The sequence below is a fragment of the Rutidosis leptorrhynchoides genome, chromosome 5, assembly GCF_046630445.1.
Source record: "Rutidosis leptorrhynchoides isolate AG116_Rl617_1_P2 chromosome 5, CSIRO_AGI_Rlap_v1, whole genome shotgun sequence".
NCBI classification, from domain to species: Eukaryota; Viridiplantae; Streptophyta; class Magnoliopsida; order Asterales; family Asteraceae; genus Rutidosis; species Rutidosis leptorrhynchoides.
The window spans coordinates 84,434,729-84,461,334 of NC_092337.1; the positions used below are offsets into that span (position 1 = coordinate 84,434,729).

At 31.8% G+C, this 26,606-nt stretch overlaps 1 protein-coding gene across 1 annotated transcript; it reads right to left on the reverse strand.

Moving 5' to 3' along the window:
• Nucleotides 1–19,637: 19,637 nt before the first annotated feature.
• LOC139848801 (uncharacterized) lies at nt 19,638–24,215 on the reverse strand. The gene is made up of 7 exons (XM_071838495.1): nt 23,936–24,215; nt 23,375–23,809; nt 22,830–22,903; nt 22,544–22,728; nt 22,161–22,453; nt 21,528–22,073; nt 19,638–19,819 (listed from the first exon to the last, which is right to left on the reverse strand). The coding sequence occupies exons 1-7, from the start codon at nt 24,213–24,215 to the stop codon at nt 19,638–19,640; spliced, it is 1,995 nt and encodes a 664-aa protein (XP_071694596.1).
• Nucleotides 24,216–26,606: the final 2,391 nt, after the last annotated feature.

Here is a 26,606-nt window from a genome sequence, read left to right on the forward strand (position 1 = left end):
GTTTATGGCTTAGGTGTGCAAGAGGACCAAATTGTTGAGTTCACGAACACTTTTGGTTGTTCAAGAGGTGCGTTCCCTTTTACTTATTTAGCCTTCCTATGGGTGTCAGTATGAATCGTATTTTGAATTGGAAGCCTTTAATTGATCGTTTCAAGAAACGTCTAGCCGGTTGGAAAGCTAATATGTTGTCTTTTGGTGGGAGGCTTACCTTTGTAAAAGCGGTATTGGGCAGCCTTGGAATATATTACCTTTCAGTTTTTAAGTGTTCGGAGGCGATTATTGATGAGCTAGAGAATATCCATGCGTCTTTCTTTTGGGGTAGTACGGAGAACGTTAAAAATTTGCGTTGGGTGCGGTGTGATATTATTTTAAATGACTTTGAACAAGGGGGTTTAAATGTTGGTAGCCTTCGTGCTTTCAATCAAGCATTGTTGTTCAAGTGGGTTTGGAGGTTTAGGGTGAAATCCTCATCATTTTGGTGTATTGTTATTCGAGCTATTCATGGAGGTTCGGGTGGTTTGGACGATGATTCATTTAACAATATAGGGACATGGGCGAATATCATCAAATCTTGCAAGGCTGTCATGGCGAGGGCTTTGGTTCCAACCGATATGATAAAAATTAAGATGGGTGGCGGTTCTAGAATTAGATTTTGGAAAGACAAATGGAAGGACAATATAGCTCTCAAGGACAGGTATCCTCGTCTTTATCATCTTGCATCCAACAAAGATTGTATGCTCTCTGATCGTTTCGTGGACGAGCAATGGATATGGGATTGGTCTAGAAATGTTGATGGTACTCGATCAGGTTCTCAACTCGCAAGTTTAATTTCGGATATCGGTCCTCTTGTTTTATGAAGTGAATATGATTCTTGATATTGTTCCTTATCCAGTAATGGTGTTTTGGATGTTGCTAGTACTAGGCGATGTATTAATCATCATTCGTTACCTAGTGGTACAGAGAAGACCAGATGGTGTAAGACTTTGCCCCGAAAGGTGAACGTTTTTATATGGAGAGTGGCTTTCAATAAGCTCCCGACTCGTATTAATATTTCGTCTCGCGGTATGGATATTGAACGAATTGGTTGTGTGTTATGCCCATATCAGGTTGAATCTTCTTCGCATATCTTTTTCCTTTATGAAGTCGCTATTGAGGTTTGGAGAAGGGTTAGACTTTGGGTGGATATTCAATGGCCAAGATTCTCCGTTTGGTCCGAATGGATTGCGTGGTTCGATGATTGGCACGTGACGTCGGATAAGAAGATGCGATTGTTTGCTATTGTAGCAGCTACTACATGGATATTGTGGAAGTATCGGAACGCGGTTCTTTTTGCCACTCATACGTTGAAGAAACAAGAGTTATTTGATTCAATTTGTATGTTTTCATTTAATTGGGTTAGTGATAGAGGAAAACTCAATATTAGTTGGTCGGAGTGGCTTTCAAAGCCATTGTAACTTTCGTGTATGTTTTTTTTCGTGCGCCCTTCTCTAGCGTCTTGTTAGAGTGGCGGTTGCTTTGTAATATTTTGCCGTTCGAAAAAAAAATACACTTCTAAACAAATAACCCAAATAACCTAAAAGTGACACTGACTCACTTTGAAAACAAATAACCCAAATAGATAAAACCCAATTCACTTCTAAACACACAAAAATACTAGAAGCAGTGGTATAAAATCAATTACCCTTGAGATAACCCATGATGGTGGTGTTGTTCTTTTGCTTCAAGCTCCAAATATATATCAATCTTGCTTATTTTTTGATGATGACTAAGCGTATGAAATATGATTTCGATATCATCATCATCGGTAATGGGGAGAGGAATATACTTCATATCATTTCCATCAAAAGATGGGTATCTGCAAATTACCTTCATATGATATTGTTGCTTATTGATGGAGGTGGCTACATGTATTTGCTTGATAAATCCATCAAACTTAATTCCTCCTTGAACTTTGATAGCTTTACCTTGTCATAAGCTACACCGTTATCTCCGTTGCATATGCTTCCACCCCAATAACACAAAAGTATAACGAACTTATGTGCCATAGCAATTCTAAGTTTTCAAAAACTAATATTACATGGAGGACGACTTTAAGGCCCCAAAGATCAGTTGGTGGGTGTCTTTACTCCATTTTCATCTATCTTATCCTCTTCCACTTCAAGTTAGAGAGAGAGAGAGAGATTCCTTGTGTGAGAAAGCTCAAATCGAGAAGGAAGGAGCTTGTTTCGGGTTTAAGCTCGAGTTTTAAAGTTGTCCATCTTGTCAGTAGCTACGTTGTGATTGTGGTGGTAAGTCTTAATCTTGACTTCCTTACTTTAATTAGTTCAAGGGTTAGGGTTTGGGTTAGTGATGAACATAAAACCCATTTGATAGCTATTTGGGGGGTTTTTGGGTAAGTTTGGGTCATGAGGACTCAAGGGTAACTAACCTAGGGTTTCAAAGTGTTCATTGGTGGTTATGAGTCCTAAATGGTTAGTTAATCACTAGCACACCTTGATATTAAGTAAGTGGGTGTTATTCGTGTATGTGGTTACCCAAATGGGTGTGTTAACCTTGAAATGGGTCAAATGAGTCTTTGATGACTTAAGTTATTTAACGAGTGTGAAAATGCGATAACCTTGTGTTAAAAGTGTATTAAAACCATATTTGGCTAGTGTTAAGGTTTTTGGCGAAGTTGACCTAATATGATGATTAAGAGTGTAAATGGGTCGAAATTACACTATAGGTCAAATGACACTAGGATGGTGAGTGAGTTGGTTGACCAACTTGATTGTGTGATTGATTATATGCATAATGTAATAGGTACGTCGCGTTGAAGGTTGTGAGCTTGATTATCTCACCAAAGGCGTTAAGGTGAGTGGAGTAATTATGTGTATATGTATATGGCGTATTTATTTGTGAATGTTATGGTGTGAACCACGAGCCGGTAATGCCATAGCATGTATGCGACGAGTGTCATGATGTGAACTACGAGCCGGTAGCACTATAAAACAAAGTGTGAACCACACTATAAAACAAAGTGTGAACCACGAGCCGGTAGCACTATAAAATGAGGTGTGAACCACGAGCCGGTATCGCCAAAGTGTGAACCATGAGCCGGTAGCACTATAAAGGAGTGAGACTCAAATGCTTAGTGGCGTAAACCAAGAGCCGGTAGCGTCATAGCATTACGTATGGTGTGAACCACGAGCCGGTAGCACTATAGCGTTTATGGTTAACCATATTATGTTGTTGGATATTGTTTAACATGCTATATATATATATATATATATATATATATATATATATATATATATATTGTGTTGAGTATATGCTAATGCGGTGTTGTGATAGTGTACGAGTTGTTAGCATATTGAGTATGATGGCATGCTATTTGAGTTATATTTTCGTATGAGGTATTTGGTGGGTGCGATTGCAAACAGATGGGTTATATATGTGTATGTATAATTATTGCAATCACTAAGCTTTGCTTACCCTCTCGTTGTTTACCTTTTTATAGGCTCCGGCGTGGACAAGGGAAAGGGTACTCGTTTGGATTAGTGATCCCTCTTTGTTTTGGATAGGGGATGCTTTTGGGAAGTTTGATTTTTTAAGTTTGACCGAGACTGTGGGTAGTTTAACCCCAAACACCATGCTCTAGGTGTCGTTTGGAAATTAAACTCTTATGGTCGAACTTATATTTTTGAACGAAATTCGTAAAACGGCCGATGTGGGCCCGATGTTGTAAAACTTGGTTTTATTGTGGAAACTTCTTAGTTTTAATTATGTCAACATGTTGTGAAAAGGGTTTCATTTAAAAGTGTCGGGAAGCGGGTTTTCCGCTCGAGTAAGTTGGACCATGAGGTCAGAAACTGATAGTTCATTTGGACGCCGTCCAGATGTTTTGGATGCCGTCCTGGTCTTCTTTGCTGGACGCCGTCCAGATGTGTTGAAACAGAAAAAAAATTTTGGGTCGTATTTTGGTATAACGAGGTTTGGGTCGTTACAAAATTACTCCAATGTACTCCCTCCGTCCCATATTAATAGTCCATCTTTCCTTTTTCGTCCGTCCCAAATTAATAGTCCACTTTCATAAATGGAAAAGAATAATTGGCTAAAGTACTTATATACCCTTGCTTTATTTAAGTAAGATAAAAGTATAGGTAAAAAGTAATGGGTAAAACTGGAAAGTAGGGAAAAAGTAGACAAAAAGTACATGTGACAGTCATTTTTTCTTAAACTATGTGTTTTTTTGTCTGTGAATATTAAATTGAGACTGTGAGACGACCCGTCCTAATCCATAAGGACGAATACAATAACATATGGTTCCATTCCGAGGTATTTGACCTCTATATGATAAGTTTTACAAACATTGCATTCATTTTTAAAAGACAACTTTCATTACAACGATAGTTGACAAATATGCATACCATTTCACAATATATCCAAACTATAAATGACTTAATCTGTCATTTACTTAATAATAATCTTTTTGAACTCGATCGACTCGAATGCAATGTATTTTCAAATATGTCATGAATGACTCCAAGTAATATCTTTAAAATGAGCAAATGCACAGCGGGAGATTTCTTTCATACCTGAAAATAAACATGCTTAAAAGTGTCAACCAAAAGGTTGGTGAGTTCATTAGTTTATCGTAATCAATCATTTCTATAATTTTAATAGACCACAAGATTTTCATATTTATAAACAGAACCTCTCGTCTGCATAAAGATAAAATCATTCATATGAATTGAACACCTGGTAACCGACATTAACTTTAATGCATAGAATATCCCCAAACAGAACCTCTCGTCTGTATAATATAAACCTCGAAGTACTAAAGCATCCGTAACCCGGATGGGGATTGTTAGGCCCAATAGATCTATCTTTAGGATTCGCGTCAATTAGGGGCCATTTTCCTAATTCTTAAACTACCAAGCTTGAAGGGGCGATATTCGGTTTAATAATCCAACCATAGAATGTAGTTTTAAGTACTTGTGTCTATTTTGTAAAACATTTATAAAAGCAGCGCATGTATTCTCAGTCCCAAAATATATATTGCAAAAGCATTTAAAAAGGGAGCAAATGAAACTCACGATACTGTATTTTGTAGCAATAATGCATATGACGGCACTGAACAAGTGCAGGGTTGGCCTTCGATTCACGAACCTATATTAAGTATATATATTTATATGTTGGTCAATATCTGTCTAACAATTTAGATCAAGTCGTAGTGTATCACAATCCTAATGCTCGAGACCGATGTGCAAAAGTCAACAAAAGTCAACTTGACCCAAAATGACTTCCAAAATCTATACATGTTTATTATATAACTTAAATATAGTCGTTTTATATATTTAAATATATTTATCAGATTTTATTAGAGTAAGTAATACAAGTCATTTATTAATAAATAAAAATTTATATTAAAATTTATATATGATAAAAATATACTGTTATATATCTCAAGTAATAAAATTTATACAGTTCATTCAATATCATAAAATATAGTGGTATGTATTATTAGTGTATTTATATAACATGTGGTAACAATATCTTTGTATCACATATTTATTTGATAAAATAATATTGATAATAATAATAATGAGTAAGAGTTGTATTATTTGTAATAATAATAATTTTTATTATTTTACTACTAATAATAATAACAATATTTATTTACTAATGATGATATTAATTATAATAAATTGATAATTCTAATCATGATAATTTTAATAATAAAGATACTTTTTAATATTAACTGTAATAATAACAATATTTTATATAAAATAATAATTATATTCAAAATGATAATTTTTTAATAATAATAATACTAAAATGATAATAATAATGATATTTTATAATAACAATGATATTTCTATTAAAAATGATAATTTTAATAAAAATGATGGTTTTAATATTAATGATACTTTTAATAATAATAATGATAAAAATAATGAAAACGATATTTTTATCTAAATCAATATCTTACAATATTTTAATTTCATCATGATACTTATACTCATTACTTCCTAAATGAATTTATTTAATAGCTTTTAGTCCTCTTTTATATCACATTCATAATAATGATAATAATAGTAATCATAATAATTAGACGATACTAATATTAGTTTTAATGATAATGATACTATTAATAATAATTATAATAATACTAATGATAATACTAATAATTATAATAATAATAATAATAATAATAATAATAATAATAATAATAATAATAATAATAATAATATTAATAATAACCTTAGTGATAATAACGATAGTATTAATAATAACAATAACAATTTTAATGATAATACTTATATTGATAACGATAATAATAATAATAATAATAATTATTATTATTAGATAATAATAATAATAATAATAATAATAATAATAATAACAATAACAATAACGACGATAGTAATAATAATAATAATATTAGTGTTAATGATAATTCAATAAACCATATCTTTTAATCCGTTCATCGAAACTACACGATTTCTAAATGAAAAGTTATTAATTTTTTGCCAGCTTTCTAACGACATGAATATCATATACCTTATCTCAGTAGCATATGTATCAAATTCGTGATTTATCATAAACTATCTAACGACGAAATTAAGCATACAAGCATGCATAATCATATATACTCGAGCACTAGTCAGGGATACACTATTAATATATAAAAGATAAGATATGAATGCTCACGTATCAATATTGTGATTCAATATTGCAGGAAAGTACGTAGACGTAACGAAAATGATAAACGCTAGGTTGGCCTCACGAGCTATACCCCCGATCCATACCCATAACCTCCATAGTTATAACCCATAATTTCCTTAGCTCTATCCCGCTCGAAAAACTCGTTTTGAAATAACTCACTCATGACGTCGACGTAGTATTTTATGTATAATAATACTAATAATAATACTAATAATAATAATAATAATACGATTACTAAAAATATTAATCTTAATAATAATAATAATAATAATAATAATAATAATAATAATAATAATAATAATAATACATATGAATATAGAGAGAAGGCGAGAGATAGATAGAATGAAGAAAATGAATTAGAAAACTGAATTTGTTCGACTTAAAAAGGAAATAATCTGTACCTACCCCTCATGTGATCGCATGGGGATGTGAGGGTGATCTCATGCGATCGCATGAGGCATGTCACCTGCACATATTCCATTTACAATGCTACCGACACTTGATTTAATTAAATTAATTATAAATATATTTAATCTTTATAATTATTTAAATATTATATTATATTTACATGCATAGTTGATTTGTAATTTTAGTTCTGATGACTTGTACGTTGTCGCTCGACTAATTTTCCGATTTCGGTTTTTCGAACGTCCTTTCGTACGCTGAGAAAACTTGTTCTTTACGTTTCGCGACGTGTACCTTTATCAATAATTAGATTTATTCACCAATAATTTATATTACAAGAAATTTAATTTATATATCTGACTGTTTTGGTCATTTGCTTCTTTAAATCAATGTCTCATTATTTATCAAAGTATATTTAATAATATTATTTTAAATTAAAATGTTTTATGACTAAGTTAATATTATATGTTATCATTTTGTAATATATATATATATATATATATATATATATATATGTATTTTCATTTAGAAATATAAATTTATACATATTATATATATGTTTGAAATATTTATCTAATATAATATTTAGTTTTTCAAAACTAATTATATTTCAAAGATCATTATATATAATTTAAAACTATTTAAATATTTAGAAATTGTTATACCACATAACGTTTACACTTTAAACTTAATTTGATATACTTTGTTTATACGCCAACGTTTATTTTAACTTTTTAAACGTTATAATTAACATATCTAAATATTAATCGAAATAAACAAGTGTTACTATCGATTACTTAACTGATTTGAAATCATATTCATAGACACGTTTTAAATATACATTGTAAGTTATTTATATATTTAATTCTAAAATTAATATTCCAATTTATTGTATATATATATTTATACACATGTCCATAAATGGTTTTTCGTGAATTGAAGGTTAAAGTCTAACGAATAAATAAATGTAGGAAATTATTTTAATGTAACACGTTAATTTGCTTAACTTGTAGATAACCATCTTCTAAGTTATCTACATTTCATAATTTCACCTTTACATTAAATAATATGAAAGTTAAATGATTACCTTATCAAACGTCACGAGTAAATTATTGTAAAGCATGTATTGAAAATCAAACATGAATCTCCATTAACTTTTGTCTAGTTACCGTTAATTGACACATTTGTTCTTACTTGTAAATCACTTTACCATTTTCCGAATATTGATAGAAAGGACAGATTTCTTAAATTATAGTGGACCTCACATCAGAGACCCGTAACCATATTACAATGTATCTGATAATTCAATCATGTGATATTATCTTTTAATTCCGTCAATAACTATATTGAACAAATACGTTCATATAAAGTATTATACATCTAATACTTTGTTAACGTTTTCAATTTATATATATATATATATATATATATATATATATATATACACATATCTATTTACATATAATTGTTTGTAAATCGTCGAAAGCAGTCACTGTGACGACCCGGAAATTTCTGACCAAATTTAAACTTAATCTTTATATGTTTCCTACACGATAAGCAAAGTCTATAATGTTGAGTCTCAAAAGTTTTGAATTGTTTACATGGATTCATTTAACCCTTCGACAATTTCCGACGATTCACGAACAATTGTGTGTAAATAAATATGTATGTATATATATATATATATATATATATATAAATGTAAATATAAATATAAGTTTATATATAATATTTAAATTAATAAAGTACACTTTAATTATTTGAATTAAAAATATAAAATAATATATAGAATTATTAAGTTGTTATTAAAAATGAATATCGATATATATATATATATATATATATATATATATATATATATATATATATATATATATATATATATATATATATATATATATATATATATATATATATATGAATTCTATATATTAATTTTGGAATATTAAATATTCAATGTATGTTAGTATATATATATTACTCCGTCCATAATTAATAATAAGTAATATTAATATTTAATGTAATAAGTTTAATTATAAGTTAAATTATAGTTGTTATAGTAATATTATTATTACTTTCAATATTAACATTTATATTAGTACTATTAATATTATTATATAAAAGATATAGATATGAAATCTGACACATGTAACTTGTTATATATTAATTGTTACTTGTAATATCATTAGATATTATTATTACCTTTATCCTCAATAATCATTATTTTTATTATCATAATCAATAATATTATTATTATCATCTTTATAATAATAATTATTATTATTATTAATATTATTAGTATTATAATTTTGATTATTATTATTATTATGATTATTTATTATTAATATATTTATCAATATTATTATTATTATTATTAATATCATTAATATTAATATAGTTATTATTATTGGACATTATTACCATTATCATTAAGAATTATTATTATTATTATCATTATTATTACAGTTATTAGGAAATAATACAATTTATTATATTTATCATTAATAATATTATTAATATCATTTTTAGTATTATTTTATAATATTAATATTATTATTATAAATTCTATTATTAATATTATTAAACTATAATTAATTATAATTATTAATTCATACGTACGATTACAGAATCAAAATTGGTTTTGCATCTCAATCCAACTGTATTCGATTTTTGTTTCTGTCTCCAATCCGTTACACATCATAATCGATCATACAAATTATTGGAAATTCGTAACCAGCATTATTTTTATTATTATTCTTGATTGAATCGGATGTCAAGCCAATTGGCTATTTAATCAAACAAATTACACACTTATATGGATTAAGTCTTTCATTTATACTTTGTCACTATCTATTATCAATTGAAAATCTTTGCATCGATTTAACATTAAACAGAAAGAGGCAAGAACACTGCCTGTTCCCTGTTTTTGATTCATTTTTACAATAGCTTTAATTCGAATTTCATTTCAAATTGTATAGATGCAGATAGGAATATTTTACTCAATCTATGATTTTCGGCTATCGAATGGTATTCTAATTACATAGAGTATATATATATATATATATATATATATATATATATATATATATATATATATATATATATATATATATATATATATATATATATATATATAAAACAAAAGACTTCGTAGATTACGGAAGAATTTACGGAATATACTAGGCATAGTTTACAGTAACAGATACGCTAAGATATGAATTAGCAGATACGCTAAGATATGAATTTTGTCTATACACTATTCATGCAATCAATGTAGTAAGATGTATCTAGACTAAGAATGATAAGCAGGTAATTTCCTAAGGATGATTAGTAGGTAATTTTTGACATGAAATGATAAGCAAAACTTTTGACATGCAGACACGGTCGAAGTCCAGACTCACTAATGCATTTAAACAACTATCAGTTAGACACACTAATGCAAGACCTGGTTCGCTAAGACCACCGCTCTGATACCAACTGAAAGGACCCGTTCATATCGATTATAAACGATTCATCTCAATTGATTTCATTGCGAGGTATTGACCTCTATATGATACGTTTTACAAACATTGCATTCGTTGAAAGACAACTCATTTCAAAATATAACCTTTCGATACAAATGATATATGATTCTCCTAATATGAATGACTAATCTTTTATAACAGTCTTATTGAACTCAATGACTTGAATGCAACGTCTTTTGAAATATGCCATGAATGACTCCAAGTAATATTGCTAAAATGAGCAAATGCACGGCGGAAGATTTCTTTCATACCTGAGAATAAACATGCTTAAAAGTGTCAACCAAAAGGTTGGTGAGTTCATTAGTTTATCATAATCAATTGTTTCCATAATTTTAATAGACCACGAGATTTCATTTTCATATTACACATAACCTGTGTAATAAAATAGTACGCATAACCTGTGAATTAAAATTCATTCATATGGTGAACACCTGGTAACCGACATTAACAAATACATCTAGAATATCCCCAAATATACAGGTACACTCATCTGTATATAAAATCGAAGTACTAAAGCATCCATAACCTGGATGGGGTTTTTTAGGCCCATAGATCTATCTTCAGGATTCGCGTCAATTAGAGGGTCTGTTCCCTAATTCTTAGGCTACCAAGCCAAAAGGGTGATATCCGGCATAATAATCCAACCATAGAATGTAGTTTCAAGTACTTGAGTCTATTTCGTAAAACATTTATAAAAGCAGCGCATGTATTCTCAGTCCCAAAAATATATATTGCAAAAGCATTTAAAAAGGGAGCAAATGAAACTCACAATACGATATTTTGTAGATAAAAATATGCATACGACGGAATTGAACAATGCTGGGTTGGTCTCGGATTCACGAACCTATATCAAGTGTATATATTAACATATATAATTACATAATTCATCCTACATAATATTTATATATTAAGTGTTGTAGTTATATAAATATGTATATACTTTATTTATATTTTATATCTTCACTTATATTTTATATATAGTTATTTTGTAAATAATCAATATTCATATATATATATATATATATATATATATATATATATATATATATATATATATATATATATATATATATATATATATATATATATATATATATATATATATATATATATATATATATATATATATATATATATTTGTAGGTGGTATTATATCAAAAATCAGTAATTTGTTATATGCAATATTTATATAATAATGTTATTATGTTTGTAGTACAAATAATAATACTGTAATAATAATAATAATACTAATGATAATAATAGTGATAATAAAATAATGTAAATAAAATTATATATAAAAATCATGTTAATGAAAATAATAATAATAATAATAATAATAATAGTAATAATGATAGTTATAATTTCAATTAAAATATTAATTTTAATATTAATGATAATAACAATAATAATAATAATAATAATAATAATAATAATAATAATAATAATAATAATAATAATAATAATAATAATAATAATAATAATAATGAGTAATAAGTAGACAACCTCAAAAAAGTAGTCCTAAAAAAAATGCCCAAGTTCGGGTTTGAACCCGCGACGTGCTAACCTGATAACAACCTAAACGTCTTCGGTTCATCATCATAAATCATAACCTCACGATCATCAATAATGATCATCAATATCTTAACCGATCGTCATCATCATTAACTTATTATTTCAAGTATCATTTTTCATTATCATATATCATATGTTATATATCACATATCATATATCATCATGTGTAACATCACCACGACATCATCATGCTTATCATAACATAACCCGTTCATCATCTCGATCATCATCATCGAACTTGTATCGTCATCATCATCGAACTCGTATCATCTAACATTTATCATCACTATATTTTATGTATCACTTATCATCATAATCATCTAACATCATTTATCACATCCCATGTTATTTGTTATCATTTTCAGTCCAACAGGAAAATTATTGGCCCAACAGAAGATATATCGGCCCAACAGAAAAGCCTGAACACGGCAGCCCACCAAAACAGCGCAACCGATAGTTTGGATCACGGCCCAACAGGAAAACAGAAAATGGCTCACGGCCTAGCAACAAAAGAAAATCGAAGCCCAATAGAAAAAAAAAAGAAGCCCAATCCAGTAAAAGGCTAATTGATCTAAGTTGTAAGATGTAAAAGCCTACCCAATGATTAAGGCTGTTCGTTAAGCAGGAACAACAGGAAAAAAATATCGCTGGAAGTTGAGAACAACAGACTTCGGTTTTTTTTTATTATAAAAAGTTAGTGGAATGTTGGTGTAGCCTTCGTCCCTACTGTAAACTAAAAGAGATTATCGGTACCACCTCGTCATCACTTTATCATCTAGCATCACGTCTTCATCAATCATCATCTTTATCTCACTGTTCCAGTTTGTTGTGTCACGAAAGAGAAACAGAATTAGAAACAGACGTGTAGCAGCATCAATTAACCATGGCTTTCGGTTTGTATGTATTTAAATAATGGTGATGGTTTTGTATTAATGTTCTTGGAGGTATCGGTTAATAGCAATAGTACTCTATAACAATCGTTTGTGGTGGTGTTCTTCGAGTGGTGGTTTGCTTACGGTTAAATAGAAGAAAAAGTAGCAACGATACAGCTGCCAAGTCTTGTTTTGGACTTCTATTTTTGTACAGCAACATCGAATCAGTAAAGCATATATGTGATGGTGGTGTTCCAAGATGGTTGTAATGACAGAAGGTGTTGGTCGAGAGTGGTCTCTGGTGGTGAGGGTTCGAAAGACAGAAGCAAGAGGAAGAAGAAGGGTGTGGCGATGAGGTGAAGAAGGATTATAAGTGTGGTGATGGTATTTGATGATTGTAGTGGTCAATCGAAAATAGAAGTAGAAACATACGGTTAGCAGCAGCAGGTAGATTACGGCAGTGGCAGTGATAGAATATGGGGGTTTTTGTTGTTGCTTTTTGTACCGAAACAATAAATGGTTTTTGTTGAGTTTTGGTTCTTAGGTGGTTTCGAAGACAGAAGCACTCATGTTAATGGTTGTAGTGGTGATCGGTGAGGAAGAAAACAAGGTGGTGGTGGAAGGCGATGGAGTGATGGCAGGCGGGGTGAAAGGGAAGTGATGAAGAAAGTGTGTTGATTGATTAAGGTGTATGTACATATATATCATATGCATAATATAAATATATATGTCAAGTGGTGAGGATATGAATCACAACACAGTAATATCTCAATGATTTAGATATTAGCCGCCTCACTTTTGAATCATTGTGCTGACACTTTTAGCTCGAATATACATCGTGTCCATTGCTAAATAGTTAATATATAAAAGTGTTCCTACAAATCCCCAATTTTTAAATTAAGTCCATTTATTTATTCTGGTCACTAACTGTATGAAACCTGATCAAAAAGGTTCATTAATTATTTATTTTCTGTTCCAAATAACATGTACGGAGTACTAAAATTTAAACTGAAAAGGTAAGAATATTTTTTTCAAACCTAAAATCTTCGTAATCAATTTACAGTCCAACTTTATTTTAATCTTTCACAAACTCGTATTAGATCTACATGAACACTAACGAAATGTCAACCGAGTATCACAATTGTTTACTTATTTAAGCTCGAAATCATTTATATTCAATATACTATATATATAGATTCATTTTAATAATAAACTTTATTATATTGTCTATTATTTTATATTCTTAATTACAACAATTAATAATTTAATAATGTATTATTATATATAATTATTTATATATACATATCTATTGTTCGTAAATCGTCGGAAATGGTCGAAAGGTAATTGCATATATGAAAACAGTTCAAAATTTTTGTGACTCAACCTAACAGACTTTTCTTATAGTGTCAAAAATATTAAATCGTATCGAGAGTTTGATTTAAAATTATTCGAAATTTTTCGGGTCGTCACAGTACCTACCCGTTAAAGAAATTTTGTCCCGAAATTTGATCGAGATCGTCATGGCTAACAATAAAAATGTTTTCATGACGAATATGAGTTGATAGATTGAGTTTTGTCATTATTGATTAATATAGATAAAACGATTCAATTATGTGAAGCGTACGAGTGTAGCTGTCACAAAAGATTGAGATAGAGATTTAACTTTTGACGTATTCACGTTGGATTTCTGGAATTCAAGGAATTTAGAGATAATATTCGAAATCTATAAAAAATTTGATTTTTCGGTAATTAAGGAAATTATGATCCTCTTTGATTAAATGTGGTAATCTGCCTCGATTGCTATGCCAGATATTTTATTATAAATTCATCTCCTTCGTTCCATTATTTTCACCCCTCCTATATTTTCTTTTTCAATTCATACTTCCAAAAGATTGTGAAAATGCTTAATCCAGTTCTGATCATTGATATTTTCCTGGCTATCGTAACAATCATTCTTCTTTTCCAACTCCCAACGGAGGAATCTTTTTACTTCTACTTCGCTCTTGGGATTGTTGTATTTATCATTCTCCCATGTCTTTATATTGCTATAAGCATTGATATACACGGTTTGTAATTTCCATGTTGTTATCGTGCTTATATTTTCATTTACATTTCAAGGTTTCATGCTTTTGTTTTCTCTTCTCAACTTCAAGTGAAGCAAGTAATGGTCCAGAATTCGTAGGTATGAAGTTTCAAATGATCATAATATATTAAGCAGGAAGGAAAGGTAATAGCACAATTTGATTAGTTAAATTACCAGAATCACGGAAAGATAGAAATATCAAGGAAATATGTTCTTGATATGTTTATAGATCAGATAGAACGTAAGAGTCGTGTAACATGGCACATGATGACGTTATGATCTGTGAATCATCACGTTCTATTAGAAACTCAGCATGACTTACTGTAATATAATCATGTTGGTCAAGTGTCATTATATTATACTAACTCATGCATCAATTTTTAACACTACTTCAAAACATTCATAATTCAAACTCGAATTTTTTTTCTTTTTTTTCCAGAAATTTAGAAATTAACAGTTTCAGATAACGCGGAGAGATAAATAATATCAGATAAAAATATTTATGAAGATATATTCAGAAATATTGAGGATATTTATAATGAAGGATACGATGATATCTTATGATTTTAGAATCAAATTGCGATGAAGAAATTAATCCACAATGATTTAGAATAATTAAGGAGCAAGGTATTCGCTGAAGATTTCATCAGAACAGAATTATCAGGATTCTTTATGTACAAGTTTAGTCCTTGTGATTTATTCAGAGTCTCCTTCATGGTTTGCTCAATTCATTTTTCAGTATCAAAATCTTTGAGCTTTTTCAACACTCCATTCTTTATCATCAAACTTTTGACTGTTAAGGCAGTCTTCAGTTCTCACTCCTTCATCAGCTTTCTCAAAACTCAGAAAACTGATTCATAGGCTAAAGCGCTTTTCAGAAATTTAGAATTGAAGTTCGTAAATCTAGAAGATAGAAGTTATATATATTTAGATATATATATATATAATTGTTGTCGTAGAATCACTGAGAAATTCGAGATTATCGATTAATGCCTCCCGGTATTTGGTATGGTAAATATCATTACAAGATGCCAATGAGTTCATAATAAGACTTCAATAGATAAATATAGTGATTGGTCGAAGAGATTGAAACCAAAGAGTAACGAGGTTGCTGGTACATCTGTTGGTAATATTGCAGAATATAAAAGGTTTCCCGGTAACAATAATGAAAGGCAACTTACATATAAAAGTTATAATAAGGTTTATTCGAATGAAAAGTCGAAATTGATTTGCTGAAGCTGTGACAAAACTGGCTACTTTGGAAAGGGATTGTAAAGTTATTTTCGGTAATAACAAGGCTAAAGGAATTAGCAAATAATATATATAGATGACGTCGATATGATATGTCAAAACATTGTATATGTGTCCCGATATTTAAAGTGCGTAAAATAAATAACAGAAATTAAATGAGGATAAATAAAATTGCGAGAATTAAATTTGCGATAAATTAGCAGATACGCTAAGATATGAATTAGCAGATACGCTAAGATATGAATTTTGTCTATACACTATCCATGCAATCAATGCAGTAAGATGTGTCTATACTAAAAATGATAATCAGGTAATTTCTTAAGGATGATAAGTAGGTAATTTTCGACACGAAATGATAAGCAAAACTTTTGACATGCAGACACGATCGAAGTCCAGACTCACTAATGCATTTAAACAACTATCAGTTAGACACACTAATGCAAGACCTGGTTCGCTAAGACCACCGCTCTGATACCAACTGAAATGACCCGTTCATATCGATTATAAACGATTCATCTCAATTGATTTCATTGCGAGGTATTGACCTCTATATGATACGTTTTACAAACATTGCATTCGTTGAAAGACAACTCATTTCAAAATATAACCTTTCAATACAAATGATATACGATTCTCCTAATATGAATGACTAATCTTTTATAACAATCTTATTGAACTCAATGACTTGAATGCAACGTCTTTTGAAATATGCCATGAATGACTCCAAGTAATATTGTTAAAATGAGCAAATGCACAGCGGAAGATTTCTTTCATATCTGAGAATAAACATGCTTAAAAGTGTCAACCAAAAGGTTGGTGAGTTCATTAGTTTATCATAATCAATTGTTTCCATAATTTTAATAGACCAAAAGATTTCATTTTCATATTACACATAACCTGTGTAATAAAATAGTACGCATAACCTGCGAATTAAAATTCATTTATATGGTGAACATCTGGTAACCGACATTAACAAATGCATCTAGAATATCCCCAAATATACAGGTACACTCATCTGTATATAAAATCGAAGTACTAAAGCATCCATAACCTGGATGGGGTTTGTTAGGCCCATAGATCTATCTTCAGGATTCACGTCAATTGAGGGGTCTGTTCCCTAATTCTTAGGCTACCAAGCTAAAAGGGTGATATCCGGTATAATAATCCAACCATAGAATGTAGTTTCAAGTACTTGTGTCTATTTCATAAAACAGTTATAAAAGCAGCGCATGTATTCTCAGTCCCAAAAATATATATTGCAAAAGCATTTAAAAAGGGAGCAAATGAAACTCATGATCAATCCATAATTAGCGATGTTACTTAATTAAGGATTGAGTGCAATAATAAAGATGAAGGATGGAATGTTTGATGATTATTTTGGGCCCCGATGATCGTCTTTCACTTTAACTATCAAGTGATCAACCACCCCGACCCGGTCTTGATTGTTAATTAGCATGATTCACCTTAACTCAATGTGAAAATTCCTTGGGCAAATTCACAAGTGAAAATCACAAAGGCTTGGGCAAATGGCAGATAATCAACAACCTATAAATGAGAGGCCATGCTCCCTATTTATAGTATTCAAGGTATCCGCGGTCTGCGAATTACTTAACTATCCACGGAAACTCAGCGGATTAAACCGCAGTCCTTTATTTGTGCGAAAATATACCTGCTATACTTATTTTCAGCGAACACTTCATAACTTTGCCTTATAGTTCGCGTAATTCTGCTTTTAGCTTTTAGCAAATAAAATATACATATACAATGCTATGTATATGATCACGTCCCCCCAGTTTATTATGATACATTTCGCGAAGTAGATGTATCATGATAAACTCTAAAATTCCGCAGTTACCATAACAAGCATTCGCATTTGATCATGTTTCTTTAACTTAGTTACCGTTATAGGAGAAAAGTTACCATTTTATCCATTATCTCAAATATTACCGTTTGAGTTATCACAACGGATAATTAACACAACCAATTGCCACCTTTATCTCCCCTATATATATATATATATATATATATATATATATATATATATATATATATATATATATATATATATATATATATATATATATATATATATATATATATATTGTGATTCACAATCACCAATATCTCACTTGCTTCCTCTAACACATTTTGCAATTACATAAATTCATTATTAACCCCTATCAATTCTCAATCACAACTTCACTTTCCAGCGAACAATGAAGATTGACGAGGTCGACAGCAAGGCAGATCCCAAAGCTTTAATTACAAAGTTGCTGACAAGTCTGGAGTCTAAATCGACGGCATCCTCCGGCAGTCAAATCAAACAAGAAAAACAACCTATTCCTGTTGTTGATGTGACATCGAAGTCCCCACCGTCACAACCGAGTTCGACGAAACGACCACTTCAGACTCCACCATCATCGCAGAGCAAAAATCTCAAACAAAGCACTCCCCTGGTCGATAATCCAATTTCATTGGATTATGAAGGGGAGAAACAAACTGGTATATCGCGTACTTTATCCATATGTATGACCTTGTTTACTGTACATTCCACTGCTATAATACTTGTAGTGTTTTGTAGGAGGTTCACCTTTCAATCTACGCTACCCGAGCCCGCAGTCCATGGAGCAGATTACAGAGCTATTCCGCACTCCTCCAGACTCGTATGGGGTGCAGATTGATGGCCTATCGGGGTATACTTATGCCTCTGCTGCTGCTGCACTTGACCAGCGTCAACAGATGAAGTTGGTCATTCCAGGCGAGCTTTGTCGCGAATTTTCTAAGCTCTCTGCGCTTGATGCGCACAACAGTTTTGTTCAAAACTTTTATATGTGTTTCAATTCGGCATACGATGTGATATGCCGTCAAGAACAATTTTTTTACCATTCTTGAAGCCGAACAGCAGAAGTACAATGCCGAGAAGATTAAGGCTGAAAATAGCAATAAACGCTGCATTGACCTCTCCTATGAACTCACCGCGGCCAAAACCGCAGTAGATGATTTGAAGCTACAAGTGTCTGCTGCAGCTGACAAACAAAACAACCTTCAGACCACAATCTCCTCATTACAAGAGGAGGTTTCAAAGCTTACTGCGGAGCGAGACAATGCTCTGGCCTCCGCATCCTCTGCGAAATTTGAGTTCACCCAACTCCGCGGACACTTACCGTAGTTTGCTAAAAAGGTTCTCAATTCGCGTCCCGTGAATGTTCAGTTTTCTACTTACGCAGCCGCTTTACGACTACGTGAGAGAGTAGAGTTTCTGGATGAAATTGCTCCACATTGCACCATACCAGATCCACTACCTCCCGCCATTGGAGATCGCGTTTGTTCACTTGCCAAAGCGCGTGATGCAGCTGGTACTGCACAAGCAAACTTAGCGGATATCCCAATCGACAAAGTTACTGCAATAAGTCAACGAGATGATGCAACATTAAAAGACATCTTTGAACTTGATTTAACTAAGCTAGAATAAAATGTTGTAAAAATTAGTGCGCGGCTATCTCTGCGCCGTTATCAATGAAATTTCACTTTTTCATATTTATTTGCGAGTACTCTTTATTTATATAGCGATGTTATTTACAATATTCATAACACAAACTTATCCTTTGCAATTTCCAACTTTTATTATTGTGCACATAATAAATGTGTACTTTTGCGAAACAATCTGTATGCGTATATACTTATACGTTATGAATCTTCTAAGTCCGTCAAAACGATCCTTAGGCAATTGATTAGCATTGCGAAGCATCTAAGTATTGGCAAAATCAAATACTTAGGATATAAAATTCCTTTCGCAATAATTTGTATGCAAAAGTGTGCAATTTCATCACTTTGCTATTCAACCACTGCGTAATACTATAACATTATGAAACAAATTACAAAATATTTCATAATCATTTGGATTTCACAGATAAAGTTTTCACATACTTTTATGAGTGACTATTTTTGAAATTCCTACAAGCGTGATCAAGACTTGCAAAAATTAAAACAAGAACACATAATAAGTATTTCAGGCATAGGCCTTGAATCCAATTTCGCACTTTTCACATATATCCTTGATAGTTTTCGCAAAGCTATGCATAATATCGCTTTAATAAGACAGCATGCCACGCATTAGGTAAAGGTCTCCCTTCTATATCCGCGAGCTTATATGAACCTGCGGCATTAATTGCCACAATTTGATATGGGCCTTCCCAATTAGGACCCAATTTGCCAAGCTTTTCTGCTCTGCTTGCTTCATTATTTCGCAGTACCCATTCGCCTATAGCGAAGGATAAAGCACGCACCCTTTTGTTATAATACTTAGCGATTTACTGTTTATTATTCGCTTCTCTAATAGCAGCCATTAGCCTCCACTCCTCAATGAAATTCAGATTTTCGCTCAACGCAGCATCATTTGCTTCTTCCTTAAAGTTAGCAATTCTATGCGTTGGTACCAGAATTTCTAAGGGGATTACTGCCTCAGAGCCATACACCAAACTAAAAGGTGTTTCCCCTGTACTCTTTTTGAAAGTTGTGCGATGTGCCCACAGTACATTGGGTAATTCATCTACCCAACCAGTTCGCTTTTCGTATAATCTCTTTTTAATACCGCTTACTATATCACGATTGGTTACTTCGCATAAACCATTGGCCTGTGGGTGCGCTACTGATGTAAACTTTTGTATTATATTTAAATCAGTGCACCATGTTTTGAAAGGATCTTTCGCTATTTGTGCACCATTATCGCTAACCAATTCTCGCGGAATGCCAAATCTGCAAACAATGTATTCCCATACAAAATTTCGCACTTGCACACCAGTAATAGTGCGAACCGCCTTAGCTTCAACCCATTTGGTAAAATAATCGATTGCCACAATCAGGAACTTAACATTGCCAGGCCCCGCAGGAAATGGCCCTACAATATCAATAGCCCATTTGTGAAATGGCCATGGTGAATTAACAGGAATCATATCATGCCGCGGCATTCGATTCTGCGGGGCATGCCTCTGGAAACTTTTACAGCGTTTAACAATTTTTGCAACGTCGCGGTATAGGGATGGCCAAAAGTACCCCTACACATAATTTTTGCTGCGATAGTTTTGTAGCCTGAATGCAGTGTACAAGTACCATTATGCACTTCTTCTACAATCATTTCTGCCTCAATTGGGCCAACACATCGCATCGTTGGTCCGCAGTACGATTTGCGATATAGGATATCATTTTGGATGATATACATTGGTGCCCGCTCTCTTACTAAACGAGCTTTGCGGCTATCACCTGGCAGAATATCATTACGGATATATTGCATGATTGGCTCCATCCAATTTGGATGTGCTTCTGTAACAGATGCGACCATTAAGTCACTATCTACTGACTTACTTGGTAATTCCTCAACCCATACTTGTTTTTGAAAGTGCGAAAACGTTAAAGCATCCAATTTGCTCAAAGCATCCGCCTTCTTGTTTTGACTTCTTGGCACTTGCGCAAGTTCAAAATGCTCGAATTGCGCTGCCATTTCTTTCAATAAGTGCAAGTATTTCTGCATAGAAGGATCATGTGCTTCAAAAGAGCCATTAAACTGATTCGCTACTAACTGCGAATCTGTAAATGCGCGCAACTTAGTAATGTTCATTTTTCGCGCGATATTTAAACCAGCAAGCAATGCTTCATATTCTGCCTCATTATTTGTCACATCAAAATTAAAACGCAATGCGTACGTATGCTCCTCACCACTTGGGCTTTCCAAAACCAAACCCGCACCTGCACTTTCTACGCATGAAGCACCATCAGTAAATAAATCCCAAGTTTCGCCAAGTACCGGTTTTAACGAGGTTCTCTCATTGACCACCTCCAACTCTCCAGACATTTCAGCGAGATAATCTGCCATAACCTGACCTTTTACCGTTCTACGCGGAAGGTAAGATATTTGGTAGGCACCTAACTCTACTGCCCAAAATGCGAGTCTACCAGATATTTCTGGCTTTGTTAAGACTTGCTTGATCGGCAGATTAGTTAACACATGCACTGGATGCCCTTGAAAATATCTTCGTAACCTTCGCGATGTTAAAATAAGAGCATATACAAACTTTTCAATAGGCGCATAGTTTATTTCACTTCCTGTAAGAGCTTTACTAACAAAATACACCGGCTTTTGTATTTTATTCCTTTCCGCGATTAGAGCTGAGCCAAAAGCTTCATTTGCCACGGATATATAAAGATAAAGAATTTCGCCATCAACTGGAGCTATTAGGGTAGGCAAGGTTTTCAACAACTTTTTCATTTCTTGAAATGCAGTTTCTGCTTTACTGGACCAAACAAAACTTTTTTGCTTCAAAAAACCTTTTAGAGTTTTGAAAAACGGCAACTGCCTTTCGGCAGCTTTAGACAAAAAACGCGTTAACGCGGCCAGTTTCCTGTCAAACTTTGCACCTCTTTAACCGTTCTTGGCGCGGTCATGTTTTCAATAGCCACAATCTTTTTTGGATTAGCCTGAATACCTTGCTCTGTAACAAGATATCCCAAAAACTTTCCTTCAGTTTCGCCAAAACTGCATTTTAGCGGATTAAGCTTCATGTTTATATTTCACAGTGTATCAAATGTTTCGCGCATATCTTCAATAATCTGCTCTTGTGTTGTGCTTTTTATCACCAAATCATCTACATAGGCTTCGAGGTTACGCCCGATTTGTTTGTCAAATGCGGTATCAATCAAACGTTGATATGTCGCACCCGCATTGATTAAACCAAAAGGCATCATTATATAGCAATATATGCCTTTACCCGTATGAAATGCGGTTTTATCTGCGTCTTCTTGAGCCATTGAAATCTGATGATAACCTCTTGCCGCATCCAGAAAACATTTATACGGAAAAGCATGCAAAGATTCCACTTTCAAATCAATTTCTGGAAGCGGATAGTTATCCTTATGGCACGCTTTATTCAAATCTTTGTAATCAATACACATTCTCCAAGAACCGTCAGGTTTTTTCACCAACACTGGATTCGCGATCCATGATTGGTATTGAACTTCGTGCAATATTCCAGCCCTCACCAATTTTATTACCTCATCACACAGCCATTTTACGCGATCTGGGGCCATACCCCTTCGCTTTTGTACTACAGGTTTTAGGGCTGGATTTACATTGAGCCTGTGTTCTGCAATATGTCGTGGAACACCGGTCATATCATTTTCGCACCAAGCGAAAACATCCATGTACTGAACAAGTAATTGTACAATTTGTTTTCTAGTGCCCTCACTAACATTGCGTCCCACTTTAATTTTCTCTTCAGGATATGCAGGATTAATTATTTCCATATTATCTGCGTCATCAGTGATTCCTTGTCCTACACTTTTTACGTTAACAGCCGCACAAATGGGTATGATGCTCATTGGACATATTGTGGCAATCCCTTTATATGTTGGAAACTTAATCATGCCATGAATTGTAGATGGGATAATTCCAAATTTACTTATAGCAGTTCTTCCCAGCAGCATGTTATAGCGAGATGAGGCTCGCATAACATAAAAATCTAAACGCGCTTTTCGCGCGAAAGCTTCATCATTTACATCAGCTAACTCAATGTCTAAAGGCAAAATGCCTATAGGCAATGAAGATTCTCCCGCGAAACCAGTTAGCGAAACCGCAGTTGGCTGTAGGTTTGCTTTAATACTCTCCGGTAGTTGAATGAAACATTGCTCGTAAACCATATCAACGTTGCTGCCATTATCAATATGAACTTTCATGATTGTAATTCCAGCGTCTGCGATTTTGCATGATATTACTATCGGCATTTCGGAGAAATCATCGCTCTGCATTTTAGGGAAACTAATTGGCGCAAATTGCCAATTGTGATACATTTTAGCGGATTTTCGCTTTTTTCTCCCTCTTTTGGGCATTCACTCGTACAGCGACCACTACATCACTATCATTTCCAACATTTTTCATTGTTCTAAGCAATCGAGCAACTTATAGCCGATTTTTAATGTATTCGCCTGCAAATCATCACAACAAAAACACGATTTGAAATTAAACCAAGCAATTGATTGTTTGATAGCACGAAACAAAAAAATTTCAGTTTAATTCGTAAAACGTGTCCCACGGATGGCGCCAATTGATCAATCCATAATTAGCGATGTTACTTAATTAAGGATTGAGTGCAATAATAAAGATGAAGGATGAAATGTTTGATGATTATTTTGGGCCCCGATGATCGTCTTTCACTTTAACTATCAAGTGATCAACCACCCCGACCTGGTCTTGATTGTTAATTAGCATGATTCACCTTAACTCAATGTGGAAATTCCTTGAGCAAAGTCACAAGTGAAAATCACAAAGGCTTGGGCAAATGGCAGAGAATCAACAACCTATAAATGAGAGGCCATGCTCCCTATTTATAGTATTCAAGGTATCCGCGGTCTTCGAATTACTTAACTATCCGCGAAAACTCGACAGATTAAACCGCAGTCCTTTATTTGCGCGAAAATATAGCTGCTATACTTATTTTCAGCGAACACTTCATAACTTTTCCTTATAGTTCGCGTAATTCTGCTTTTAGCTTTTAGCAAATAAAATATACATATACAATGCTATGTATATGATCAACTCACAATACGATATTTTGTAGATAAAAATATGCATACGACGGAATTGGACAATGCAGGGTTGGCCTCGGATTCACGAACCTATATCAAGTGTATATATTAACATATATAATCACATAATTCCTCCTACATAATATTTATATATTAAGTGTTGTAGTTATATAAATATGTATATACTTTATTTATATTTTATATCTTCACTTATATTTTATATATAGTTATTTTGTAAATAATCAATATTCATATATATATATATATATATATATATATATATATATATATATATATATATATATATATATATATATATATTTGTAGTTGGTATTATATCAAAAATCAGTAATTTGTTATATGCAATATTTATATAATAATGTTATTATGTTTGTAGTAAAAATAATTATACTGTAATAATAATAATACTAATGATAATAATAGTGATAATAAAATAATGTTAATAAAATTATATATAAAAATCATGTTAATGAAAATAATAATAATAATAATAATAATAATAATAATAATAATAATAATAATAATAATAATAATAATTATAATAGTAATAATGATAATAATGATAGTTATAATTTCAATTAAAATATTAATTTTAATATTAATGATAATAACAATAATAATAATAATAATAATAATAATAATAATAATAATAATAATAATAATAATAATAATAATAATAATAATAATAATAATAATAATAATAATGAGTAATAAGTAAACTACCTTAAAGAAGTAGTCTTAAAAAAAATGCCCAAGTCCGGGTTTGAACCCGCGACGTCCCGCTAACTCTATAACAACCTAAACGTCTTCGGTTCATCATCATAAATCATAACCTCACGATCATCAATAATGATCATCAATATCTTAACTGATCATCGTTATCATTAACTTATTATTTCGAGTATCATTATTCATTATCATATATCATATATTATATATCATATATTATATATCATATATCATATATCATCATGTGTAACATCACCACGACATCATCATGCTTATCATAACATAACCCGTGCATCATCTCGATCATCATCATCGAACTCGTATCGTCATCATCATCGAACTCGTATCATCTTAAATTTATCATCACTAGATTTTATGTATCACTTATCATCATAATTGTAGTGCCCCGTCCTAATCCATCCGGACGAATACATTATATTTGGTTACATCGCGAGGTACTTGACCTCTATATGATACATTTTACAAACATTGCATTCGTTTTTAAAAGACAAACTTTCATTACATAAAAAGTTGATGGCATGCATACCATTTCCTAATATATCCAACTATGAATGACTTGATAATAATCTTGATAAACTCAATGACTCGAATGCAACGTCTTTTAAAATATGTCATGAATGACTCCAAGTAATATCTCTAAAATGAGCAAATGCACAGCGGAAGATTTCTTTCATACCTGAGAATAAACATGCTTTCAAGTGTCAACTAAAACGTTGGTGAGTTCATTAGTTTATCATAATCAATCATTTCTAATAATATAATAGACCACAAGATTTTCCTTATTCAATAATCATACACTCGCAAGTGTTTAAAAAATCATTCATATGGATTGAACACCTGGTA